The sequence below is a fragment of the Neoarius graeffei genome, chromosome 14 (assembly GCF_027579695.1).
Source record: "Neoarius graeffei isolate fNeoGra1 chromosome 14, fNeoGra1.pri, whole genome shotgun sequence".
Lineage (NCBI taxonomy): Eukaryota > Metazoa > Chordata > Actinopteri > Siluriformes > Ariidae > Neoarius > Neoarius graeffei.
In genome coordinates, this window is record NC_083582.1 from 32,140,654 (window position 1) to 32,167,674 (window position 27,021).

The window sequence follows — 27,021 nt, forward strand, 5'->3', positions numbered from 1 at the left end:
TAGTGGAGCAATATCAGAAAGGAGTTCAACAGTGTAAAATTGCAAAGAGTTTGAACATATCATCACCTACAGTGCATAATATCATCAAAAGATTCAGAGAATCTGGAAGAATCTGTGCTTAAGGGTCAAGGCCGGAAAACCATACTGGGTGCCCGTGATCTTCGGGCCCTTAGACGGCACCGCATCACATACAGGCATGCTTCTGTATTGGAAATCACAAAATGGGCTCAGGAATATTTCCAGAGAACATTATCTGTGAACACAATTCACCGTGCCATCTGCCGTTGCCAGCTAAAACTCTATAGTTCAAAGAAGAAGCCGTATCTAAACATGATCCAGAAGCACAGACGTCTTCTCTGGGCCAAGGCTCATTTAAAATGGACTGTGGCAAAGTGGAAAACTGTTCTGTGATCAGACGAATCAAAATTTGAAGTTTTTTATGGAAATCGGGGACGCCGTGTCATTCGGACTAAAGAGGAGAAGAACGACCCAAGTTGTTATCAGAGCTCAGTTCAGAAGCCTGCATCTCTGATGGTATGGGGTTGCATTAGTGCGTGTGGCATGGGCAGCTTACACATCTGGAAAGACACCGTCAATGCTGAAAGGTATATCCAGGTTCTAGAGCAACATATGCTCCCATCCAGACGACGTCTCTTTTTCAGGGAAGACCTTGCATTTTCCAACATGACAATGCCAAACCACATACTGCATCAATTACAGCATCATGGCTGCATAGAAGAAGGGTCCGGGTACTGAACTGGCCAGCCTGCAGTCCAGATCTTTCACCCATAGAAAACATTTGGCGCATCATAAAACAGAAGATACGACAAAAAAGACCTAAGACAGTTGAGCAACTAGAATCCTACATTAGACAAGAATGGGTTAACATTCCTATCCCTAAACTTGAGCAACTTGTCTCCTCGGTCCCCAGACGTTTACAGACTGTTGTAAAGAGAAAAGGGGATGTCTCACAGTGGTAAACATGGCCTTGTCCCAACTTTTTTGAGATGTGTTGTTGTCATGAAATTTAAAATCACCTAATTTTTCTCTTTAAATTATATATTTTCTCAGTTTAAACATTTGATATGTCATCTATGTTCTATTCTGAATAAAATATGGAATTTTGAAACTTCCACATCATTGCATTCCGTTTTTATTTACAATTTGTACTTTGTCCCAACTTTTTTGGAATCGGGGTTGTACCTCTGCAGATGGACATCAGGAAATTCTTCATCCAAAACAGAGGCAGGGAGAGAAGCAGTAAGGAGAGATGTGGATAAGGTGGAGGGAGGTAAGATGATCTAGCTGTATGTTAATATTATCATCATTGATCTATGCTCGGTCAGCTGGCAACAGTGATGCTACTGTAGTTGTTGATGCTGTATGCATTTGATTTACGGCTGTCAACCTTCAGTAAGTTCACTGCATTGTCAAAAGTAGTTAGTTAATTCTAATCTACAGAATCCCATAGCACTCAAGTCAGTGCATACTAGCATTTATATAAGCTACAAAAACTATGCAGTCTTGCCAGGGTGAAAATCAATAACTACCATGAACCTTTGATATGGGGGGGCTGTGACCCAATAGAGCTTTATGTCTAGCAATGCCCCGGGTCTGTATTCATCTTCTAAAAATTAAAAGTGGAGCATAACTTGGTTCCATGGTGTAACGGTTAGCACTCTGGCCTTTGAATCCAGTCATCCGAGTCCAATTCTTGGTGGAACCTTTAAAAGCTTTTGCCCACTTTGAATGATGGACAAAGAAATAAGTTTTGTTAAAGATGAAAATGGGTCATGGCTGTGAATTTTGGTCCATGCAGTTAATGTGCGCATTGGGTGCAACATGGTGGCTCGGGGAGCATTAGAACAGAGCTCTGATGGTGGCATGGTCGGGCTTGTTCTACGAACGTGGTCATCAGACAAAATGGGATTCACCTTGCTCCTGGACCAAGCGTCTGATTTTTGCCTCATACGTTACTGATTTTCAGGTAAAGCAGCTCAGTTGGGAGAGCATTGGAACGCTATATGGACGAAATCTCAGCAAAGCTGCAAAGTCACATAATTCACTGTCACAATATTCATGCAGCTTGTGACCAATAAATACTGTTAAAACCTGACTGTAAGAATGAAGTGAAAATGGCAAATAACATGAGAAAATATTCCTGTTTCAGCAGCTGTCCTAAACAGAAAGGAAGGATAGCCTTTGTGTTGGTATTTAAATAAACAGATAGAAAGGAAGGAAGAACTATACAAAAGAAAAAGATAAACTGAAATAATGTCTGTAAAAATAATTATAGTAGTAAAAGAGCTGTTCATAAAATGACAGACTGAAATGGAAAAGAAAAAAAAACAGTGAACGGGAGCGCTATAAAGATATAAGGAATGGGGGTAAAGTTGAGAAAATAAAGGGCCCCATACACGTTCAAAAAAGTCGTCAAAATTTTGATAAAGTTTGATCGTGTGTAGGGTGTTTTGATGTCAAAAATTTGATGTCAAACTTTTGAACCCAAATTTTGACATATCAGATCACTTTGATATTTTTTGAAGAGTCGTCAAATCATTGATGCGTGTGTGGGGGGCTTAACTATCTTTCCAATTGCTTGCGGAGACGTTGCAGTCAGGAATTTCAAGTCTTCAAAAGAATTTCCAGATGCCAGGTACCTCAGTGTGATGGACAAGCGTTCACTTGGTGGTATAGATGAACGCATCACAGTGTCTTCTTTCAATATCAATGGCTTGACAAGGTCCAATAATTCATCGAAGGATGGGGCATCCATCCTAAGGAAATTACGGAAGTCCTCTGGTTCTTTGAGACGAAGTTCTCTGAGGAGGTTGACGTGACCGTACGTTCGCCGTTTCAAAAACCAGTCTTTCGACCATTTCCGTCGATGCCGAGGCGGTTCATTGTCCAAAGCGAACACAAGTGCTACGGCCACTGCTGCGTCCATGTCAAAGTTTTTGACAATACTGAATTTTTGATAGAAAAAACATTGAATCGTGTGTGGACATTTTGCATCAAAATTTTGACGACTTTTTTGAACGTGTATGGGGCCCTTAAGAGGAGGTAATGGGGATGGGGGTCAGGAGATACTTGTCTTGGGGACCAGTTTGATCGGATATGACGGTTTAACACACAAACCAAATCCACGCGGTGTGAGGGGTAAGATGGCGGCCAGATGGCTTCACTCTGACGAGCCTATGAGCTCTCGGTCTGGGAGAGAAGATGTAAAGCCACACACACAGAACACTGAATGGGCTACTGAGCAACACAGAGCGATCAGAATGCGCTCTCTCTCTCTCTCTGGGAGGTGATGTCATCTGGTCACATGACCTGGGTTTTCCCCTAAAGTTTAGGGGAAAACCCAGGTCACATGATTCAGACAATTTAATTAGTTCAATTAGTTTAAAAGAAGACAGTTTAATTAGTTTAAATGAAAACAGTTTAATTAGTTATGTTTCAAAATCCGCAGCTATATAAGAGCCACCCATCCACACAGAGCTTCAGAGCGACACAAACCTTCACAGCGAGCAACAGCGAGTTTCCAGCGATCATCAGCGACTTATCAGCAATTCATCAGCGGTTTAATCTTCTAAGTAGTAAGTCACCTTGTACTAACTGAGTGATTTTTGTATTTTTTTTTTTTAAGTTTTAATAATCTACTAACACGACACACACTAATCGCATGACTGTCTACAGGGCCGTAACTACCACTGAGGACACCGAGCTCATGTCCTCGGCATTTTTTTTTTCCCACGGTATTTTTTTTTTCACTCAGAAATGTGAAATTAATATACGATGAAAATCGTTCTGACTTTGATCGGTGGAAAATTCTAAATTCAGCTTGCATCCCCCTGTTCTCATTTGTTTGTCTAAAAATAAAGTCCACATAATTATTTTTAAACGAAGCTGAAATATCCGACATTGGAAACATTTCATATTAGTCAGCTGTCGCGATAGTCAGCTCAGCACCCCGGGATACACAAGAGCTGAGAAGTGTTCTCATCAAGGTCCGACTCCGCAGCCAGGCAGTTTGTCAGTTAGTCGTGGAATCTGAAAATTGACATAAGATGAAGTCTAGTACACTAAAACAAACCAAACTCAGCTCTGGAAAGTCAGCAAGTGAGAGAAAAAGAAAGAGGGAAGAAGGGGAGTTAATTTTGCCAGTCCGGAATGCTTATGATCATTAACAGTGCAATTTTAATTAGCATTTCAAGCAACAACAGTCGAAGCCACTTAGCTAGATAGGATTTTCGTTTTCCAGGCGGCACAAACTCTTTTATTCTCTCTCATCTCGATTTGATTTGGTGCGTTTCAGATCAGAAAAGGCTGGACAGTCGGGACCTGTTGTTTATGAAGTTATTGGGTGCTGACGAGACTTGAGCTAGTTTGCTAACTTACCAGACTATAGGCTAACGAACACAAGACACTATTGTTTTGATCATTGGTTGTATTTTCGAACGGAAATGAAAACGGGTAGCAAACTTATGTTCACATTTTATTTACAACATGATGTACCGCCTCTGACTGCTTTCTGTCAATTATGAGCAGCCCAGCCGCGTTCACAGCTCCTCCTCCAATCAGCAGCTGGAGATGAGCCTCCTCTCGGGAAGTCTTGTCCCGCCCCTCGCCGGTCACACCGCCCGAACTTTGCTGGAGCGTTCCTGGAGCGGGGAAAAAATTCATCACCGCTCGTAACCGTTCACCACCGTTTAACAAAAGTTGGCCCCCGTTAAAGCAACGCCGTATACACTCGGCCACCGCTGATGTTTCTGGAGGGGCCCTCCTACCGCTCCGAAAGTTTTGAGCTGCACAAAATATTGCGAGCGGTGAGGAGGGGGCAGTTTTCCGCTCCACCAGCGCCCAGTCAAAGTTTGGCACCGCTAGACGCAAGTTCGTGGCCGCTTGGGTCCGCTAGGCCAACGCAGAAATCTTGAACGCTGGACCACCGCTGCTTCGCCAGCGTTGATCGGGCGGCGATTAAACGTTGCACAAACCTCGGTGGAGCGGTTGTAAGCGTTTTACGAGCGGACACGGGGTTGCTGGAACGGTGTCGGGCGTTGAAGCAGCTATCCATGGCGGCGATGAACTTTGGTTTGGCGTTGGTATAGAATTTGGCTATAAATACGGGGAGAAATGGACCAGGAGCTCATCTGGAATCGAGCTGCCGTTGAGTTCAGACCTCATCTATATCGAATTTGCTCAAAGTTACAGTAAAACTGTATCACCATGGATGCTGGGAGACTTGCTATGATTGGTGCTAAACCAACTTTATACCCCCGCCGAGCCAAAGCCCGCATGCGCAGAACGCCGCTAAACCAACGCTAAAGCAACGCCGGCTTCAGTGGTGCACCGCTAAGCCAACGCCCGTGCTTTCGATTTTTTTTTTTTCCCCATTTTGTGCCGCGGTGACGAGCGTTGTCGAACTTCGGCCCCCCCTCCCTACCGTTCAAGGAACGCTCCAGCAAAGTTCGGGCGGTGTGACCGGGCCATTATTGACTCCCATCTCCAGTGAGGCTCAGTCTCCGAATGTAGCGTTTTAGTCGGTTTTGTCCAATAACCGTCTAGTATTTTGCTATTGAAAAGGGCATACATTTTTTTAAAAAAGCAATTGAAGTCCATTCAGGCTCGGCTAGATTGCGTTGTCACACTCTCTCACACTAACTCACTCTCACTCACACTAACTCACTCACACTAACTCACTCACACTAACTCACTCACTCTCACTCACACTCACTCACTCACTCACACTCTCATTCTCACTCACTCACACTAACTCACTCACACACACACTCTCTCTCTCACTCACACTAACTCACTCACACTCTCATACTCACTCACACTCTCATTCTCACTCACACTAACTCACTCACTCTCATTCTCACTCACACTAACTCACTCACACTCTCATTCTCACTCACACTAACTCACTCACACTCATTCTCACACTAACTCACACACTCTCACTCACACTCTCATTCTCACTCACACTCTCATTCTCACACTAACTCACACACTCTCTCTCACACTCTCATTCTCACTCACTCTCTCTCTCTCACTCATTCTCACTCACACTCACTCACTCACACTCTCATACTCACTCACTCACACTAACTCACTCACACTCTCTCACTCATTCTCACTCACACTAACTCACTCACACACTCACTCTCTCTCTCACTCACACTAACTCACTCACACTCTCATTCTCACTAACTCACTCACACACTCACTCTCTCACTCACACTAACTCACTCACACTCTCATTCTCACTCACACTAACTCACTCACACTCTCTTTCTCACTCACTCACACTAACTCACACACTCACTCTCTCACTCATTCTCACTCACACTAACTCACTCACACTCTCTCATTCTCACTCACTCACACACTCACTCTCTCACTCATTCTCACTCACACTAACTCACTCACACTCTCATTCTCACTCACTCACTCACACTAACTCACTCACACTCACTCTCACTCACTCACACTCTCATACTCACTCACACTAACTCACTCACACACACACTCTCTCTCTCACTCACACTAACTCACTCACACTCTCATACTCACTCACACTCTCATTCTCACTCACACTAACTCACTCACACTCTCATTCTCACTCACACTAACTCACTCACACTCTCATTCTCACTCACACTAACTCACTCACACTCTCATTCTCACACTAACTCACACACTCTCACTCACACTCTCATTCTCACTCACTCACACTCACTCACTCACACTCTCATTCTCACTCACTCACACTCACTCTCTCTCTCACTCATTCTCACTCACACTCACTCACTCACTCACTCACTCACACTCTCATACTCACTCACTCACTCACACTAACTCACTCACACTCTCTCTCTCACTCATTCTCACTCACTCACACTAACTCACTCACACACTCACTCTCTCACTCACACTAACTCACTCACACTCTCATTCTCACTCACTCACACTAACTCACTCACACTCTCATTCTCACTCACTCACACTAACTCACTCTCACTCACACTAACTCACTCACACTCACTCTCACTCACTCACACTCTCATACTCACTCACACTAACTCACTCACACACACACTCTCTCTCTCACTCACACTAACTCACTCACACTCTCATACTCACTCACACTCTCATTCTCACTCACACTAACTCACTCACACTCTCATTCTCACTCACACTAACTCACTCACACTCTCATTCTCACTCACACTAACTCACTCACACTCTCATTCTCACACTAACTCACACACTCTCACTCACACTCTCATTCTCACTCACTCACACTCACTCACTCACACTCTCATTCTCACTCACTCACACTCACTCTCTCTCTCACTCATTCTCACTCACACTCACTCACTCACTCACTCACTCACTCACTCACACTCTCATACTCACTCACTCACTCACACTAACTCACTCACACTCTCTCTCTCACTCATTCTCACTCACTCACACTAACTCACTCACACACTCACTCTCTCACTCACACTAACTCACTCACACTCTCATTCTCACTCACTCACACTAACTCACTCACACTCTCATTCTCACTCACTCACACTAACTCACTCACACTCACTCTCTCTCACTCATTCTCACTCACACTCTCATTCTCTCACTCACACTAACTCACTCAGACACTCTCTCTCTCACTCACTCACTCACACTCTCATTCTCTCTCACTCATTCTCACTCACACTAACTCACTCACACTCTCTCACTCACACTAACTCACTCACACACTCACTCTCTCACTCATTCTCACTCACACTAACTCACTCACACTCTCATTCTCACTCACTCACACTAACTCACTCACACACTCACTCTCTCTCACTCATTCTCACTCACTCACACTAACTCACTCACACACTCTCTCACTCATTCTCACTCACTCACACTAACTCACACACACTCTCTCACACACTCTCATTCTCACTCACACTAACTCACTCACACTCTCATTCTCACTCACTCACACTAACTCACTCTCACTCACTCACACTAACTCACTCTCACTCACACTAACTCACTCACACTCTCTCATTCTCACTAACTCACTCACACACTCACTCTCTCACTCATTCTCACTCACACTAACTCACTCACACTCTCATTCTCACTAACTCACTCACACACTCACTCTCTCACTCATTCTCACTCACTAACTCACTCACACTCTCATTCTCTCTCACTCATTCTCACTAACTCACTCACACACTCACTCTCTCACTCACTCTCACTCACACTAACTCACTCACACTCTCATTCTCACTAACTCACTCACACACTCACTCTCTCACTCATTCTCACTCACACTAACTCACTCACACTCTCATTCTCTCTCACTCATTCTCACTCACACTCTCTCATTCTCACTCACTCACACTAACTCACTCTCACTCACACTAACTCACTCACACTCTCTCATTCTCACTAACTCACTCACACACTCACTCTCTCACTCATTCTCACTCACACTAACTCACTCACACTCTCATTCTCTCTCACTCATTCTCACTCACACTAACTCACTCACACTCTCTCATTCTCACTCACTCACTAACTCACTCACTCATTCTCACTCACTCACACTCTCATTCTCACTCACTCACACTAACTCACTCACACTCACTCTCTCTCACTCATTCTCACTCACACTCTCATTCTCTCACTCCACACTAACTCACTCACACACTCTCTCTCTCACTCATTCTCACTCACACTCACTCACTCACACTCTCATTCTCTCTCACTCATTCTCACTCACTCACACTCTCATTCTCACTCACTAACTCACTCACACTCTCTCTCTCTCACTCATTCTCACTCACTCACACTCTCATTCTCACTCACACTAACTCACTCTCACACTCTCATTCTCACTCACTCACACTAACTCACTCACACTCTCATACTCACTCACACTCTCATTCTCACTCACACTAACTCACTCACACTCTCATTCTCACACTAACTCACACACTCTCACTCACACTCTCATTCTCACTCACTCTCATACTCACTCACTCACACTAACTCACTCACTCACACACTCACTCTCTCTCTCACTCATTCTCACTCACACTCATTCTCACTCACTCACACTAACTCACTCTCACTCACACTAACTCACTCACACTCTCATTCTCACACACTCACTCACTCTCTCACTCATTCTCACTCACACTAACTGACTCACACTCTCATTCTCACTCACACACTCACTCACACACACACTCACTCTCTCTCACTCATTCTCACTCACTCACACTAACTCACTCACACTCTCATTCTCTCTCACTCATTCTCACTCACACTAACTCACTCACACACTCACTCTCTCTCTCACTCACTCACTCACTCACACTAACTCACTCACACACTCACTCTCTCTCTCACTCATTCTCACTCACACTCTCATTCTCACTCACTCACACTAACTCACTCTCACTCACACTAACTCACTCACACTCTCTCATTCTCACTAACTCACTCACACACTCACTCTCTCACTCATTCTCACTCACACTAACTCACTCACACTCTCTCATTCTCACTAACTCACTCACACTCTCATTCTCTCTCACTCATTCTCACTCACACTAACTCACTCACACTCTCTCATTCTCACTCACTCACACTAACTCACTCACACACTCTCTCACTCACTCACACTCTCATTCTCACTCACTCACACTAACTCACTCACACACTCTCTCTCTCACTCATTCTCACTCACACTCACTCACTCACACTCTCACTCACACTAACTCACTCACACTCTCTCTCACTCATTCTCACTCACACTAACTCACTCACACTCTCTCATTCTCACTCACTCACACTAACTCACTCACACACTCACTCTCTCTCACTCATTCTCACTCACTCACACTAACTCACTCACACTCTCATTCTCTCTCACTCATTCTCACTCACACTAACTCACTCACACACTCACTCTCTCTCTCACTCATTCTCACTCACACTAACTCACTCACACACTCACTCTCTCTCTCACTCATTCTCACTCACACTCACTCACTCACACTCTCTCTCTCACTCACACTAACTCACTCTCTCTCTCACTCATTCTCACTCACACTAACTCACTCACACTCTCTCATTCTCACTCACTCACACTAACTCACTCACACACTCACTCTCTCTCACTCATTCTCACTCACTCACACTAACTCACTCACACTCTCATTCTCTCTCACTCATTCTCACTCGCACTAACTCACTCACACTCTCTCATTCTCACTCACTCACACTAACTCACTCACACACTCTCTCACTCATTCTCACTCACTCACACTAACTCACTCACACACTCTCTCTCACTCATTCTCACTCACACTCACTCACTCACACTCTCATTCTCACTCACACTAACTCACTCACACTCTCTCATTCTCACTCACTCTCTCTCACTCATTCTCACTCACTCACACTAACTCACTCACACACTCTCTCACTCATTCTCACTCACTCACACTCTCATTCTCACTCACTCACACTAACTCACTCACACACACTCTCTCTCTCACTCACACTAACTCACTCACACTCTCATTCTCACTCACTCACACTAACTCACTCTCACTCACACTAACTCACTCACACTCTCATTCTCACTAACTCACTCACACACTCTCTCACTCACACTAACTCACTCACACTCTCTCATTCTCACTAACTCACTCACACTCTCATTCTCTCTCACTCATTCTCACTCACACTAACTCACTCACACTCTCATTCTCACTCACTCACACTAACTCACTCACACACTCTCTCTCTCACTCACACTCACTCACTCACACTCTCTCTCTCACTCACACTAACTCACTCACACTCTCATTCTCACTAACTCACTCACACACTCTCTCACTCACACTAACTCACTCACACTCTCTCATTCTCACTAACTCACTCACACTCTCATTCTCTCTCACTCATTCTCACTCACACTAACTCACTCACACTCTCATTCTCACTCACTCACACTAACTCACTCACACACTCTCTCTCTCACTCACACTCACTCACTCACACTCTCTCTCTCACTCACACTACTCACTCACACTCTCTCTCTCACTCATTCTCACTCACACTAACTCACTCACACTCTCTCATTCTCACTCACTCACACTAACTCACTCACACACTCACTCTCTCTCTCTCATTCTCACTCACTCACACTAACTCACTCACACTCTCATTCTCTCTCACTCATTCTCACTCGCACTAACTCACTCACACTCTCTCATTCTCACTCACTCACAAGTAACTCACTCTCACACTCTCTCACTCATTCTCACTCACTCACACTCTCATTCTCACTCACTCACGAACTCACTCACACACTCTCGTCTCACTCATCTCACTCACACTCACTCACTCACACTCTCATTCTCACTCACACTAACTCACTCACACTCTCTCATTCTCACTCACTCTCTCTCACTCACTCACACTAACTCACTCACACACTCTCTCACTCATTTCTCACTCACTCACACTCTCATTCTCACTCACACTAACTCACTCACACTCTCTCATTCTCACTCACTCTCTCTCACTCATTCTCACTCACTCACACTAACTCACTCACACACTCTCTCACTCATTCTCACTCACTCACACTCTCATTCTCACTCACTCACACTAACTCACTCTCACTCACACTAACTCACTCACACTCTCATTCTGCACTAACTCACTCACACACTCACTCTCTCACTCATTCTCACTCACTCACACTCATTCTCTCTCACTCATTCTCACTCACACTAACTCACTCACACTCTCTCATTCTCACTCACTCACACACTCACTCTCTCTCTCACTCATTCTCACTCACACTAACTCACTCACACTCTCATTCTCACTCACTCACACTAACTCACTCTCACTCACACTAACTCACTCACACTCTCTCATTCTCACTAACTCACTCACACACTCACTCTCTCACTCATTCTCACTCACACTAACTCACTCACACTCTCATTCTCTCTCACTCATTCTCACTCACACTAACTCACTCACACTCTCTCATTCTCACTCACTCACTAACTCACTCACACACTCTCTCACTCATTCTCACTCACTCACACTCTCATTCTCACTCACTCACACTCACTCATTCTCACTCCCACTCTCATTCTCTCACTCCCACTAACTCACTCACACTCTCTCTCACTCATTCTCACTCACTCACTCACTCACTCACTCACTCACTCACTCACTCACTCACTCACTCACTCACACTCTCTCATTCTCACTCACTCACACTAACTCACTCACACTCTCTCATTCTCACTCACTCACACTATCTCACTCACACTAACTCACTCACACTCTCATTCTCACTCACTAACTCGCTCACACTAACTTGCTCACTCTCTCATTCTCACTCACTCACACTCTCATTCTCACTCACTCACACTAACACACTCACTCTCTCACTCATTCTCACTCACACTAACTCACTCACACTCTCATTCTTGCTCACTCACCCACACTCACTCACGCACACAAAATACTTTTGTGATCGTGCAGTTTTGAAATTGTTAAAATAAACATGTTCACCTACATGTTCATCTTGTTGGGCTTGTGATTTTGACTTTCCAAAATGTATGAAAAGTCACCATATTAGGACTTTTTTTTGGCAAATAAGATGTATCGCAATGTTTGACCTCGGTATTTGAAAAATCCTGGTTACGGCCCTGCCCGCAAGCCATATTTTGAAAAGAAACACTCCCACCCCCCGCGTCTCCACCCCTCCTCCCCCTCATAAAGCCTGAGAAATTCTGCTTTATAATGGGCGTCTATTGCGTTACACACCAGTGGAGCTCGTTAAGTTAGAGTGTAGAGAGCTTGGAAAAATAGCTCAAACTTTCTCATTTAAACTGTGTTTTCAGCCCCAATTTTCACTCCACACACAATTTTCTCAAAAGTAGTAGCCACACTTGTCCTGATTCACACAATGTGTCTACCTGAGCGATAGGATTTACAGTTTTTGCTCTGGGGTGGATATCAACCAAAATGAAGAAAAGCTGAGGGAATTCCCTGGGGAGGTAGAAAGGGCGCAGGGAGACAGAAGTTCTGTGTCAGTTAAATTCTCATCTCCTCTCATCTCTAGCCGCTTTATCCTGTTCTACAGGGTCGCAGGCAAGCTGGAGCCTATCCCAGCTGACTACGGGTGAAAGGCGGGGTACACCCTGGACAAGTCACCAGGTCATCACAGGGCTGACACATAGACAACCATTCACATTCACACCTACGCTCAATTTAGAGTCACCAGTTAACCTAACCTGCATGTCTTTGGACTGTGGGGGAAACCGGAGCACCCGGAGGAAACCCACGCGGACACAGGGAGGACATGCAAACTCCGCACAGAAAGGCTCTCGCTGGCCACGGGGCTCGAACCCAGGACCTTCTTGCTGTGAGGCGACAGCGCTAACCACTACACCACCGTGCCGCCCTTGTCAGTTAAATTAATACTATTAATTCATATCCAATGTTAAATTACTTTTTGTATATGTCTAACTCTGTGCTGCTGTAACAGGTGAATTTCCCTCTAGAATGAATAAAGTTGGCTGGCTGGCTGTCTAAAATAGTAAATACTTGGTTGTTTTCCAGGGAGCAATTCAGTGATGGCATCTAAGGGACCCAAGGAAACATTGGCAAGTAAACTAGGATTTAAAAGCGGTGGCTCCAAGGCCTTGGAAGCGGCGCTTGAGAAACTGAAAAAGGAAAATGCCCAGTTGAAGAAGACTTTGGATGAAATGTCAAAACGACAGGGAAGGCATCATCCTGCACCTCCTGATTCAGATAAATCCAAGCTGTTGGAGGTGAGTCTCTTTCCGTCTGTAGAAGACAGACAATGAACGATGCAGCCCTTACGAGTTGAGGAACGTCAACTTAACCAGCCATTCTTTTTCTAACACAACTGAATGTGTGTTTTTTGGCACCACAGAGAATTCTGTCACTGGAGACGCTGAGGGAGAGAAACACCCAGCAGCTGCTGGCTAAAGAACAGGAGCTCTCCATCATGAAGCAACAGCTGCGGGCTGAAGGTGGAGAGGTGGTGGCCTCGCTGCAGAACCAGCTGGATCAGAAAAGGCAGGAGGCAGAACAGAGAGAGAAACTCTTTCAAAACCTTTCACAGGAGACCGAGGACCTGAAAAACAAATTGCTGGCTGTCACCGAGAAGTGCCAAACACTTGAAAAATGCAGTACTGACATGCAGGTCGGTGACTTTCTGTCTAACCCCATATCCTTCTGATCTAAAAAAGAAAAGGGGGGGGAGAGAGAAATCTAGTATAATTTCTTTCTGTGTTGCAGGAATATTTCATGCATCATATCAGATACGTTATTGAAGTAGCTTTAAATCTTTTCATAATCTTAAAGTTGTTCTGGGTACATACATGGTTAGAACCGATATGCAGGGTATTTATTTATTTTAATATATGAGTATAAAGGAACTTATTTACATCATTTGGCATACACCCATCTCCAAAGTGACTTGCATCATCTCCATCAAATCCCCTGCTAGTACAAAAGCTAAAACTTTGAGAGGAGTTAGTACAGCAAGAATAACGGCCAAGTCACTATCCTTTTCATAAGGAAACGCCAAACAGTTTAGTACAATTCTCCTGAACAGGTACGTACGTGCTACACGAGTGAGCAAAGACTTGTGTATTAGAGATGCGTTCGTAGTTAGAAGACATGATTATTAGTTAGTTGTGCGACTTCAGTGTTTTTGATCCAGTATGGAAACTATTCCACTGTTTCAGTATAACTTCAGTTAAAGACTTTTTTTTTTTTTTTTTAATTAAGGTCAGAACTCCTGTTCACTTTATTCATACTAATCACATCATGTTCGTATGGAAAGGGCACAGGCTCGCTGATCCAGGATCCCAGGTTCGATCCTGCGCTCAGGTTGCTCTGTGTGGAGTTTCTCTCCATGTGTCCACTTTTTGGTTTTCTTTGTATTCTCTGGTTTCCTCTCATCTCTGAAAACCAGCCCAGTAGATGGATTAGCTGTGCTAAGTGTGTGTGTGTGTTCGTTCCAGTCGTGCTTCCAGGGTTCTAGGAATAGGCTCAGGATCCACCTGGGCTCTGACCAGTAAACACTTACTGAAGATGGAGGGTTTAATTTATAGAGGATATTATACAGTTGCACAAAGATATGAAGTTTATCTTCGAGTGGTGAATGTATATTTCACGAGCGAGTGAAGTGAAAGCATGAAAATATTTTTCAACATGAGGTAGGGCTGGGCGATATGAGAAATTATATCACGATATATTTTTTCAAAATTTTCGATAACGATATATATCACGATATAAATCAAATCACCATTTTTGTATTTTCTTTAATTTTCTGCTCAAAATATGAACATTACAAATTAGTAGTTCCTTCCTAATTAACAAAAATAGCTTAACAAGCCTTCAAGTTTCACAGAACCAAAACAAACTGGATGCACATTCTTTTGTTCTTTTTATTCAAATGAATAAACTGAAACTGAAAAATAAAAACTATATACCATTGTTAATCATTTGTGCAAATTCTAGCAGCTTTCAAATAAACAAAGACATATTGACATGTAAACCTTATGCTGCACGGAGAAAAAAAGTGCAATCCTGTACGTCAGTGTGTTTGTTTTGTGTAACACTTTGTTGTATGTCCGATTTTAAATATCCAAAATACCTCCACACAACCGAAGATCTCTGGCCCTTCTTTTCAACGATGTCCTCCAGGGCAGTGCTCTGACTTTCCTGTTCAGAACTCCGGTCAGTCGGCTTCTCGCTCATTTTTACGATCGCTTTGTTTCACGCTTTGTTGGAGAAATGCCGCGCTCCTGCAAACTTCACCACAGCCATGCTGTGCGTTGCTGCTACACGTGTTTGTGTGTGTGCACGCAACCTAACATGACGTGGCTCTCTTCCCAACTGATTGGTTACGTACGGTACTGTTTAGTTATGATTGGCTATTCACGTGTCTGTCAAAACTTCGGATGAAGTAGTTTTATTGAAGGCGTAGGCTTATCGTAGGCATATCGTACGTGTCTAATTTCTAATCGTAGGAGATTTTATATCGTGAATAACCTCGTAATCGTAAAATTGCCCAGCCCTAACATGAGGAAATAAACTTTGATCTTCGTGCCACTGTGTAATGTTCTTTATATTATATGGACACAGCCACAAAAAATATACACAAATTAATCAAAAGAATTTTAATTTTGGATCGGTTCACCATTTTGACAATGCACGTCTTGTCCGTGAGAACACTGGGAGGGATGTTATCGGAGTGAGATGTTATACATACAGGACACTTTTTTTGTTTTTTTGGATGGAATAAAAATGTGTTCTATTCCCTTCTAGTGGGTTTCATTCATTTGGTTTGATGGCATGCAATATTGTTAGCGTATCGCTTATCCTATGTGTATTACGTCACTCTACGTAATGGAGAATGAGCGTTGAGCATGGTTGTCAAGACAACATGACGTCATATGTCGGAGACGTAAAACTTTTGCACTAGCGAGCGACTGTGACAATTGGTGGACAAACATGGCCACCACGTTTGCTTTATTAAATACGGAAGATTTTGAAAGAAGAGGACACATTGAACACCCGAAAGGAATGTGTATGAATAATAAAAATAATATTGGCTGGCTTTTTGTCATGGTATATCAGATATATTCCATTCAGCTACTCGTCTTCGACGCGTTCAGTATCATGCTAGCTGAATGGAATATATGATATACCACTCAACGCCAGCCAATATTATTTAAATATGTCTCTCAGATCTGTGATGTATTTTGTATGAAAGATGTGAGTTTTTCAAGACAAGAAGATAAACTTCAGTGTTTCCCACAGAATTTTCGGAGACTATGGTGGGGGGTGTAAATCTTCAACTCACTGTAACTGACTATGTTTACATGCACTTCAGTGTACCGAATATGAGGCTTATCCCGGGTTTTGATCATATTCTGGATAGTGTTTATATGAATAAATACATGATAAATACTTATATTCTGGTTACTGGTTATAGCATTCAATTGTCAGAAATCAGGATAAGGTGTTTACATGCTACAGTATCCCGGTCTCTTTCAGAGTACTCCACCTAGTATTTCCTGATTTCTCAGAAATGGGGATAAGGGCTTATTCGGCATACTGGTTTTGGGAAAAGGTGTTTACATGCGCAAACGCAAAGCCGGGATACTTAATATCCTGAACATATCCAGGATACTTGGGTGCATGTACAGTTGTGCTCATAATGCTGCTTTTCCACTACCAACGCGGCTGAGTCGGGCTGAGCCGTGCCGTGCTGAGTGGGGCTGTTGGAGTTGCATTTCGACTACAACCGCGCTGAACCGTGCTGGTTGGAAGTGGGTGGGCACATTGGGTGGAGTTAGCGAAAGTGGGTGGACGTCACGTGATGTCGTTAGGCGGCGCAAACAGTGACATCAGTGACCTTTTAAGCGGTAGCCTCACGACCCGGATAGTAAACAATAAACATGGAGGACATGGAGTCGTTAGTGTTGCTGGTCTTGGTGCTGTGGCTTGTTACCGACAACGCGGACAGATACTGGCAAGAACGTATAGATGAGGCGAGGCGCATAAGGCTTCATAATTCTTGTAATTCTTCTTCCGGGTTTACGGTGTATACAGATCCCAGCGTGCTCGCGGGGCATGTGAGGACACGCCTCCTCACCAATCAGTGCACAGGGGAGTGTCTCCTCACGCCCCCAGCCCCACTCGGCTCGGTTTGGCTCGCTTCAGCCCCACTCCAAAACCGTGCGAGTTTTGGGTGCTAAGCAGGGCTGAAGTGAGCTCAGTCGTGCTGCTCTGAGGTAGTCGAAACGCGAGCCGTGTCGGGCTGAAGCGAGCTGAAAAAGGGTAGTGGAAAAGGGCCATAAGTTTACATACCCTGGCAGAATCTGATTCTTTGACAATTTTTCAGAGAATATGAATGATAACACAAACATCTTTTCCACTCATGCTTGGTGGTTGGGTGAAGCCATTTATTGTCATACGACTGTGTTTTCTCTTTTTAAATCATAATGACAACAGAAACTACCCAAATGACCCTGATCAAAAGTTCACATACCCTGGTGATTTTGGCCTGATAACATGCACAGAAGTTGACACAAATGGGTTTGAATGGCTGCTAAAGGTAACGTCCTCTCCTGTGATCTGTTTGCTTGTAATCAGTGTGTGCGCATAAAAGCTGAGTGAGTTTCTGGGATCCAGACAGACTCTTGCATCTTTCATCCAGCCACTGACGTTTCTGGATTCTGAGTCATGGAGAAAGCAAATTGTCAACGGATCTACGGGAAAAGGTAGTTGAACTGTATAAAACAGGAAAGGGATACAAAAAGATATCCACGGACTTGATAATACCAGTCAGCAGTGTTCAAACTGTGATTAACAAATGGAAAATCAGGGGCTCTGTTAAAACCAAACCACGGTCAGGTAGACCAACAAAAATTTACACCAAACAGCACAGAGACAGGCGTCAAAACTTCTGGAACAAGGTAATTTGGAGTGATGAGACCAAAATTGAACTTTTTGGCCACAACCATAAACGTTACATTTGGAGAGGTGTCAACAAGGCCTATGATGGAAGGAACACCATTCCTACTGTAAAGCACGGAGGTGGATCGCTGATGCTTTGGGGATGTGTGAGCTACAAAGGCACAGGAAACTTGGCCAGAGTTGAAGGAAAGATGAATGCAACACGTTATCAGCAAATACTGGAGGCAAATTTGCACTCATCAGCCTGGAAGCTGCACACGGGACGTACGGACGTTCCAACATGACAACGATCCAAAACACAAGGCCAAGTCGACCCGTCATTGGCTACAGCAGAACAAAGGGAAGGTTCTGGAGTGGCCATCTCAGTCTCCTGACCTCAATATCATTGAGCCACTCTGGGGAGATCTCAAGCGTGCAGTTCATGCAAGACAGCCCAGGAATTTACAGGAACTGGAGGCTTTTTGCCAAGAAGAATGGGCAGCTTTACCATCTGAGAAAATAAAATAAAGAGCCTCATCCACAACTACCACAAAAGACTTCAGGCTGTCATTGATGTTAGAGGGGGCAATACACGGTATTAAAAACTGGGGTATGTAAACTTTTGATCAGGGTCATTTGGATGTTTTTTGTCATTATGATTTAAAAATAGAAAACACAGTTGTTTATCAATAAATGGCTTCAACCAACCACTAACCATGAGTGGGGAAAAAAGTTTATCATTCATATTCTCTGAAAAAAGGCCAAGAAAGCAAAAATTCTGCCAGGGTATGTAAACTTATGAGCACAACTGTAAACGTAGTCACTGTCAGTCATAGGTGACATCCTTTTCATCTAATTTATGGCTGCTTTGGAGTGGCACACAGACGCACCATCTTTCACCGTGTATGTGCATGCGTGCGCAAGTGGAGGAGCCTCCAAGGGTGTGCAGCGCACTGCTGTAGGTTCCAAAACAGATTCATGTTAATTTTTTTTTCTAGACCAAAACAGGCCTGAATTTGCGGTAGGGCCTACTTAAGTAATTAAAAGTAACGCAAACAAAAGAGACTGACTGACTGAGACGTCAGTATGGCAGAAATATTTTTTCACGTTCCAAATTTAGACTATTGCGGGCCACCATAGTCTCGACAATGTATGGGAAACACTGCGTCATACCTTCAAGCCAACATATGATTTTCTTTTTATTATATAGACACATTCACAAACGATGTACCCAAATTTATCAAAACAATTCATCGATTTCCTCCCGATTGACCTATAGAAGTTTGTCACTGTTTTGGTTCTCCATCTCCCGGATGGAGCTCTGATGCAAGGACGCGTTATCCTAATGGGCTTCATGGGCAGCTGCCCAGGGCCTCGGAGGTAGCGAGATCGGAAAATATGAAACGATATTTTCCGAAGTTTTGATCATATAACATTTTTGATGCATTTCGCCACCCGTAAGGAAGCCCACCTTGTCCCGTCGCATAAATCACCCGTCATTGTCAATATGATCACTGTCCACCATGTCTTCAGACGCTACGCTAGCTTGAGTTCGATGATTTAATGAATGACTTCACGTTCCAGAAAAGTAGGAAAGTGCCCTTGTAAGTTGACCCATGGCTGTCAAACTGAATGCGCAAAGCTGTGTGCCACTGCTGTCTGGGACATTACATGTGTGAAAGGATGAAATGTTTCACATAGCCGAACATTTTGAGATTTATTTCTGAGAAGCAAGATATTTTTCTTTGTTATCGCTCTTTGTTTTCACAAGTTAAAAAGTCGCCTGGATTCCAAAATGAAAACGAACGGTTATATACCAAATGAATGTTCTTGTTCTGAATACTAAAGAAACTGTTGTAGGCCTAGGTTATGTTCTTGACTCACTCATTCAAAGGCTTCTTGAGGCTAAACTTTAGTTAACCAGACTTGTTAACCGTGATGTCTGATGGATTTTTTTCACCATACAATTGCCTATTTCACCATTGCTTTTTCTCGATTAAATAGGTGTTGATGGATATAAAGTTTTATCGTTCAATAGTATTTCTAATTGTGCCACTGGCATTATTTAAGTTTCTGTGCCTAGTTAGACAGGCACATCTGAAGGCATCTGCGTGCTCTTGTGACAAGGCTTTCGCAGATAGCTTTTCGCAGACAGTTGTAATTTATTGTTGAGCGGGGAGTATAGGCGTGCGCGATGTTATTCACCGCCACAACGCAAGGGGGCGCGAAGTCGCTAGGAGTAGTTGGTGGGTGTGGTTAGTGGAGTGTTTATCCTCTGGTTACTTATAATGACTAGAACTGGAGTCGTATAGATGTACGTACTTAATCAACCGCTCTTCGTGCTGCTCCATCTTCGCTCGTGTTTTTAAAAGCCCTCTTGTCTGTGAGGCTTCTGCGGTGGTCACAATTTTTGGGAGGTGCGCGCAGAGCGTCTGCGAAGGTGGGGGGGGCTACGCAGACGCTGTCTGCGACGCCATCTGCGAGGACTGGGTTGTCAGCATAAATTGGCCTTGAGGGGGTGAATTTGCTGAGCGCAGTTGACAATAGGCGGGGGTGGGGCCTCGGGGGGGTGTCTGCCCAGGGCCTCGGCAAGGGTTAACATGGCCCTGCTCTGATGAAAAATGAGTGGTGTATTTTCCAGTAAAACGCTTGTTTCCATATAATTGAGATTCATATAAGGTCTATAATGGGCACTGTTCCTGACTGAATCGCTAATTCCTACTGTTAGAACACGTATGGACGGTTGTTTCAAAGCATGTCATTCAGGGAAGACCTCAGTCCTCAGGTGAACAGGCTGCGATGTTTGTTTGATGAAACCAGGCATCAGTTTAAGGTTGCACATTAGCAAAATTCCACTTACACCAAATAGGGACTGTGCAGGTGCGAGTGTTGCAGATGCTAATTTTAAACACGCCTTTTCCCATCATTTGAAGTCATTGCTTTTTATTAAATACAGATTTTATGGGAGATGCGTGTATGAAACAGTTCTTCTATTCTTAGTACGCATCAACTTTGTAGAGTTCATATAATTCATATGCATCTGTACAAAACGTGCAACCAGAGATTTATTCAGAGGAAACAGTTTGATTAAAGCTGGACGGCCTTTCGATTTCATAAAATCGGTGAAATTTAGTTCGCTCTGAAATGTGGTCATTGTAAGATGTTTATTTCTGTAATCTCTCACAAAATATCAGGCCAATCTGTGGCTGGGAAGTTCTTTTTAATTTGAGGCGATTCCTGAGCAAATAATGCGCATGAAATCGCTTGCTTCGCGCAGTCGAAGTCCGTGTGCGCATGCGCAGGTTCTTTTGGGTTTTACGGCAGCTGGCATCCACAGTGTTGCATTACTGCAATCTACACGTTTTTGATGGTGCACTGACTTCCATCATTCTGTCGCTAAACGAACAGCTGATCACACCGAGGTGCTCGCTGAGCGTCGATATTTTAGTTTGATCCTGCGTTTCCTTTCCTTCGTGTATATAACACACTTTTTTTTTTTCTCGCTCTCCGTTACTGTAGTCGGTCTTTCATGATTCAGTCTCGCGCTTGCGTCTTCCATTTTTCTCTCCTGTTTCAAATTTGTATCCCACAATGCCTTATGTGAACGGGGAAAGCCCACCACGTCATGTATGACGTAATATCTTGAATTGGGTCATGGTGAAGCAGGAAAAAATAGCGGAGAATTTAGGGCCACATGGCCCTAAATTCATTAATTGTTCTATTTAAAAACCAAATGAAATTTGGAAGTCTGTGATTCAAATTGAGTAGCTTTCGGTCCACTAAACACAAATAATCGGGTGTTGGGAAAATTATTTTTATGACCTTTTTATGTGTTTCTGTAGGATCGTTTGAATAACCAGAGTATTGCTTAGTCTGCACAGATTCATTTTATCTTGATTTTTATCATTTCCAAAAAGCTTTTGTTTTTTTTTTATGACGTATAGCTCACAGAATTTGAATAAAGTCTACTTTAGGCCATTCTGTTGATGTATTTTCTGTAACCCGATGCTCTCCCTAATGGCCCCAGTCTACCTGGTGTTTGTAGGGCTTCACTCCACTAGATGGTAGTATTTTCCCAGAAACGCTCACACTTGTCCATGCAACACACACCCCTGCCTGGCCTTTGTCTGTTGTTTGTCAAGCAAAGTTTCTAAAATTCAGTAGTAATATCCATCCATCCATCCTCTATTTAACAGTTATTCCACGAAATCGAGTCATACATGAGCTGATGAGGCGCGTAGCACTGAGTAAGCTATAAGCCATGTACGACAAGATTGAGTGGAATAACTGTTTCATTTTATGCACATTCACTGGATTTTGAGAAACGGAGCATTTTTATTTTTTGCAAATTTGATAAATAAAAACTTTATACGAAACGTCCGACAAAACAATTTTAAACAAACCTAGCCTGGCAAGCCAGTCTAAATGTGAATATTTATTCTGGCCTCGATCCGTAGACATTTCCGAAGCGTTAGGAGGAACAAACCGCTGTCTTTCAAATGGTCTCTGTGCGTATAGGCCAACGCTCTGACCAATCAGCGCAACAGTGACTGTGACGTAGTCAGAGCGACAGAAAGCAGTGGGGGAGGCCTTGAAATAAATAATTTTTCAAAATGCGTATTAATTAATAAACAGGTTCTAGATATTAAGAAGTTTGGAGATAATGACCACAAGTTTGGAGTCTGTACCACATGCACATTTTTTTTTCCAAGTGTTTTTCAAGGGTTTGCTTAAACTGTTTTTGAGAGTTTTTATTTAGTGGTGTTTGGTGAAATAATTTCCCTTAAATTTAAAATAACGGGAAAATAAGAAACAATCAAAAAGTAATGTTTCAAAGCTGTTTATTAATTCTTCGTACTGCACAAACTAGCCCCATCCTTTCGGCTACGAGCGGAGCCAGCTGGTAGATCAGACTTTTGCCATAGCTGGTCGGCAAAACAGCGAAAACGTCCTTCTTGAAAAGGAATGAGCGGAGAGCCTCTTCCTGCTCATGTTTCAACGAAAACTCCAAGTCTAATTCTTCTAAAACTGATTCCAAAGCGGAGTCAAACGCGCGCTGTTCACTAGCCCGTAGCCATCTTTCCTGCTGTGCTTTCTCCAGCGTCGCGCAGCTTTGTCGTCACTCCTGCAAAAGCCCGCCCAAAGAATCCAAACAAAAACCTTGCGTTGTGATTGGCGGGCACGATTTGATGCCCGGGGTGTTTTTGTTTATATGGTGTGAGGCTAGACCCATTCGCTAGGCAAAAATATTTTTGGCCGCTAGGTGGGTGGGTCTAGTTTACTAGGCTAAAACAAACCAGCGAAATGACAGTAGCAGTTTGTGAAAAATGTGTTAATTCTTGAAAAATACTTTTCATTCCACATTTTGTAGCTTTTTTTTTTGGTGGGGTTTGTTTTCAAGTAGTTTTTATTTCGTCCTCGGTTGGTTCAGCAACACACTCCGCCATTTTGTTTTTCTCTACTCACTGTATATGAGCTGATAGCCTAGTAGTAAAGTAGCCAATCGGAGTACACGATTGCTCATATCCAGTGAATGTGGATCAAATAACATCCGTTATCCGCTTATCCGTCAGGGTCGCAGGGGAGGCCGGAGTCAATCCCGAGAGGCGGGACACACCCCGAGCAGGTTGTCAATCAATTGCAGGACTAACACAGAGACACACACCCATTCACACTCTCTCATTCATACCTGTGGGCAATTTAGAGTAGCCAGGTGACCTACATGTCTTTGGACTGTGGGATGAAACCCATGCAGACACAAACTGAATTGAAACACGAGTGCTAACCACCATGCTGCCCACCCCCTCAGATATCCGCAGTACAAATCAACAGATGTTCTAATCTGATTTTAATGGTTAGCACAGATGCTTGGTTGATCCCAGTGTCCAAGAAGGTTTTGACTTCAAATTCCAGGACTGTCCAACAGCCACAAAGCCCTTAACTCCTGTGTTCTATGCTTGCGTGAGTCACTTTGCAGAAGAGTGTTGGCCAAATGAATAAATAACAATCGGCAAAAATACGGAAGTAAATATATATATTTTTTTACCTCGTAGTGCTAAAAAGAGAAGAAACTGAACAGATGCAAATAACTGCTCTTTCTGTTAATATGGTTTAACCTTTACTGGAAGCCAGCAGACCTCGTGTCGTAAGTTTATCTATTTCCCTCTGCAGGCTGGACCACTGTCTAGATAGATTAACCCTTTCATCACTGCATACCACCATTCTGGTCTTATTGTAGTAAAGAAACCCTTTCTGGAAAAATTATGCAGTGATGAAAGGGTTAATTAGTATTGAATAATTGAGTGTCTTTTTGTGGTGGTTGAGACCATTTAAAAAGTTGCAAGTACAGTACATTAAGACTGGGCATTAGATTTGCGTATTCAACATCATGGTATAAAAATGTTTTAATATGCAGTTGTAGGTTTGTGTATGAGTTGAAGAATCACATAATTGATGTATTTTAATAGGTTCCTTCAAGTGAGGTTGCCATGGTCCAGGAGCAACTGCGAGATGTGAGTGGAGACACCTCATGACCCTCAGATTTTCTTCTGTTGCTTTTCAGCATAGCTGAGCATCTTAAAGGAACAGTCCACCGTACTTCCATAATGAAATATGCTCTTATCTGAATTGAGACGAGCTGCTCCGTACCTCTCCGAGCTTTGCGCGACCTCCCAGTCAGTCAGACGCAGTCAGACGCGCTGTCACTCCTGTTAGCAATGTAGCTAGGCTCAGCATGGCCAATGGTATTTTTTGGGGCTGTAGTTAGATGCGACCAAACTCTTCCGCGTTTTTCCTGTTTACATAGGTTTATATGACCAGTGACATGAAACAAGTTCAGTTACAGAAATTGAAACGTAGCGATTTTCTATGCTATGGAAAGTCCGCACTATAATGACAGGCGTACTAACACCTTCTGCGCGCTTCGGCAGCGCATTGATACGGAGCTCAGATATCAATGCGCTGCCGAAGGTGTTAGTACGCCTGTCATTATAGTGCGGACTTTCCATAGCATAGAAAATCGCTACGTTTCAATTTCTGTAACTGAACTTGTTTCATGTCACTGGTCATATAAACCTATGTAAACAGGAAAAACGCGGAAGAGTTTGGTCGCATCTAACTACAGCCCCAAAAAATACCATTGGCCATACTGAGCCTAGCTACATTGCTAACAGGAGTGACAGCGCGTCTGACTGACTGGGAGGTCGCGCAAAGCTCGGAGAGGTACGGAGCAGCTCGTCTCAATTCAGATAAGAGCATATTTCATTATGGAAGTACGGTGGACTGTTCCTTTAAAGGCAAAAGCATTACATACTGATGTTTCCTTCCCCCCCCCCCCCCCCCCCCCCCCCCCCCTTTCTCCTTGTGTAAGGCTCTGGAAAAAAATCAGCACTGGCTTGTTTATGACCAGCAAAGAGAGGCCTATGTTCAGGGGATTCTGGCCAGAACTGCAGAGCTGGAGCAGCAGTTAAACCAAGCCAAGCAAACACTCCAACAACAGCACAAAGAGGCCAATTCAGAAGGTAGGGCCTCACCAGATATCCAGATGTTTTTAAAGGTCCACTTCACATCTGCATTTTTTCTTCCCTAATGGCAAAGTTCTTCTATTATAAAAACGGTGACCTTGTTCTTCCCTGTACCTGCTTTATCAGTTGGTCATTGATGGTTAGTAAATTTACTCTCGCTGACCTCTCAAGCCACCGTCCGTACATTTCCTGATTTTCTGTTGTCTTATCTACATGACTCTCAAAAAGCATTCAGCATGTTAACTTCAGATCAATTCAGCTGGTGCACAGTACAACAAACAGCTAAAGGACAGGGATATTTACCAAGAAAAGCAGGTTGCATAAGCTATAAACAAACATTTTGGCATGTAGCAACAGCAGTCTATCAGCCATAAGGCCCAACAATAACTAGATTTAATGGACTACACTGGACAGGACTTGTATAATGTGTACACACACAGAGCATCCAGTGGTGCGACACCCATTTGTGAATCCTTTAGAATTTTCTATATTTCTGCATAAACATGACCTAAAACATCAGATTTTCACACAAGTCCTAAAAGTAGATAAAGAGAACCCAGTTAAACAAATGAGGCAAAAATATTATACTTGGTCATTTATTTATTGAGGAAAATGATCCAATATTACATATCCGTGAGTAGCAAAAGTCTGTGAACCTCTAGGATTGGCAGTTAATTTGAAGGTGAAATTAGAGTCAGGTGTTTTCAATCAATGGGATGACAATCAGGTGTGAGTGGGCACCCTGTTTTATTTAAAGAACAGGGATCTATCAAAGTCTGATCTTCACAACACGTTTGTGGAAGTGTATCATGGCACGAACAAAGGAGATTTCTAAGGACCTCAGAAAAAGCGTTGTTGATGCTCATCAGGCTGGAAAAGGTTACAAAACCTAAAGAGTCTGGACTCCACCAATCCATAGTCAGACAGATTGTGT

General features: G+C 43.4%; 1 protein-coding gene across 3 annotated transcripts in view; it reads left to right on the top strand.

The window, feature by feature from the left end:
* cep55l (centrosomal protein 55 like) overlaps positions 1-27,021 on the top strand; it is a 45,555-nt gene that overhangs the window by 14,119 nt on the left and 4,415 nt on the right. Inside the window, exons 2-7 of one of the 3 annotated variants that reach the window (XM_060939531.1) lie at positions 1,212-1,291; positions 3,470-3,596; positions 13,684-13,895; positions 14,021-14,293; positions 25,032-25,076; positions 25,934-26,084. In XM_060939531.1, coding sequence (XP_060795514.1) covers positions 1,271-1,291; positions 3,470-3,596; positions 13,684-13,895; positions 14,021-14,293; positions 25,032-25,076; positions 25,934-26,084 — 829 coding nt within the window. In that variant the 5' untranslated portion in view covers positions 1,212-1,270. The remainder of the gene's footprint in view (positions 1-1,211; positions 1,292-3,469; positions 3,597-13,683; positions 13,896-14,020; positions 14,294-25,031; positions 25,077-25,933; positions 26,085-27,021) is intronic. The other 2 variants (XM_060939532.1, XM_060939533.1) reach the window with 2 other exon arrangements.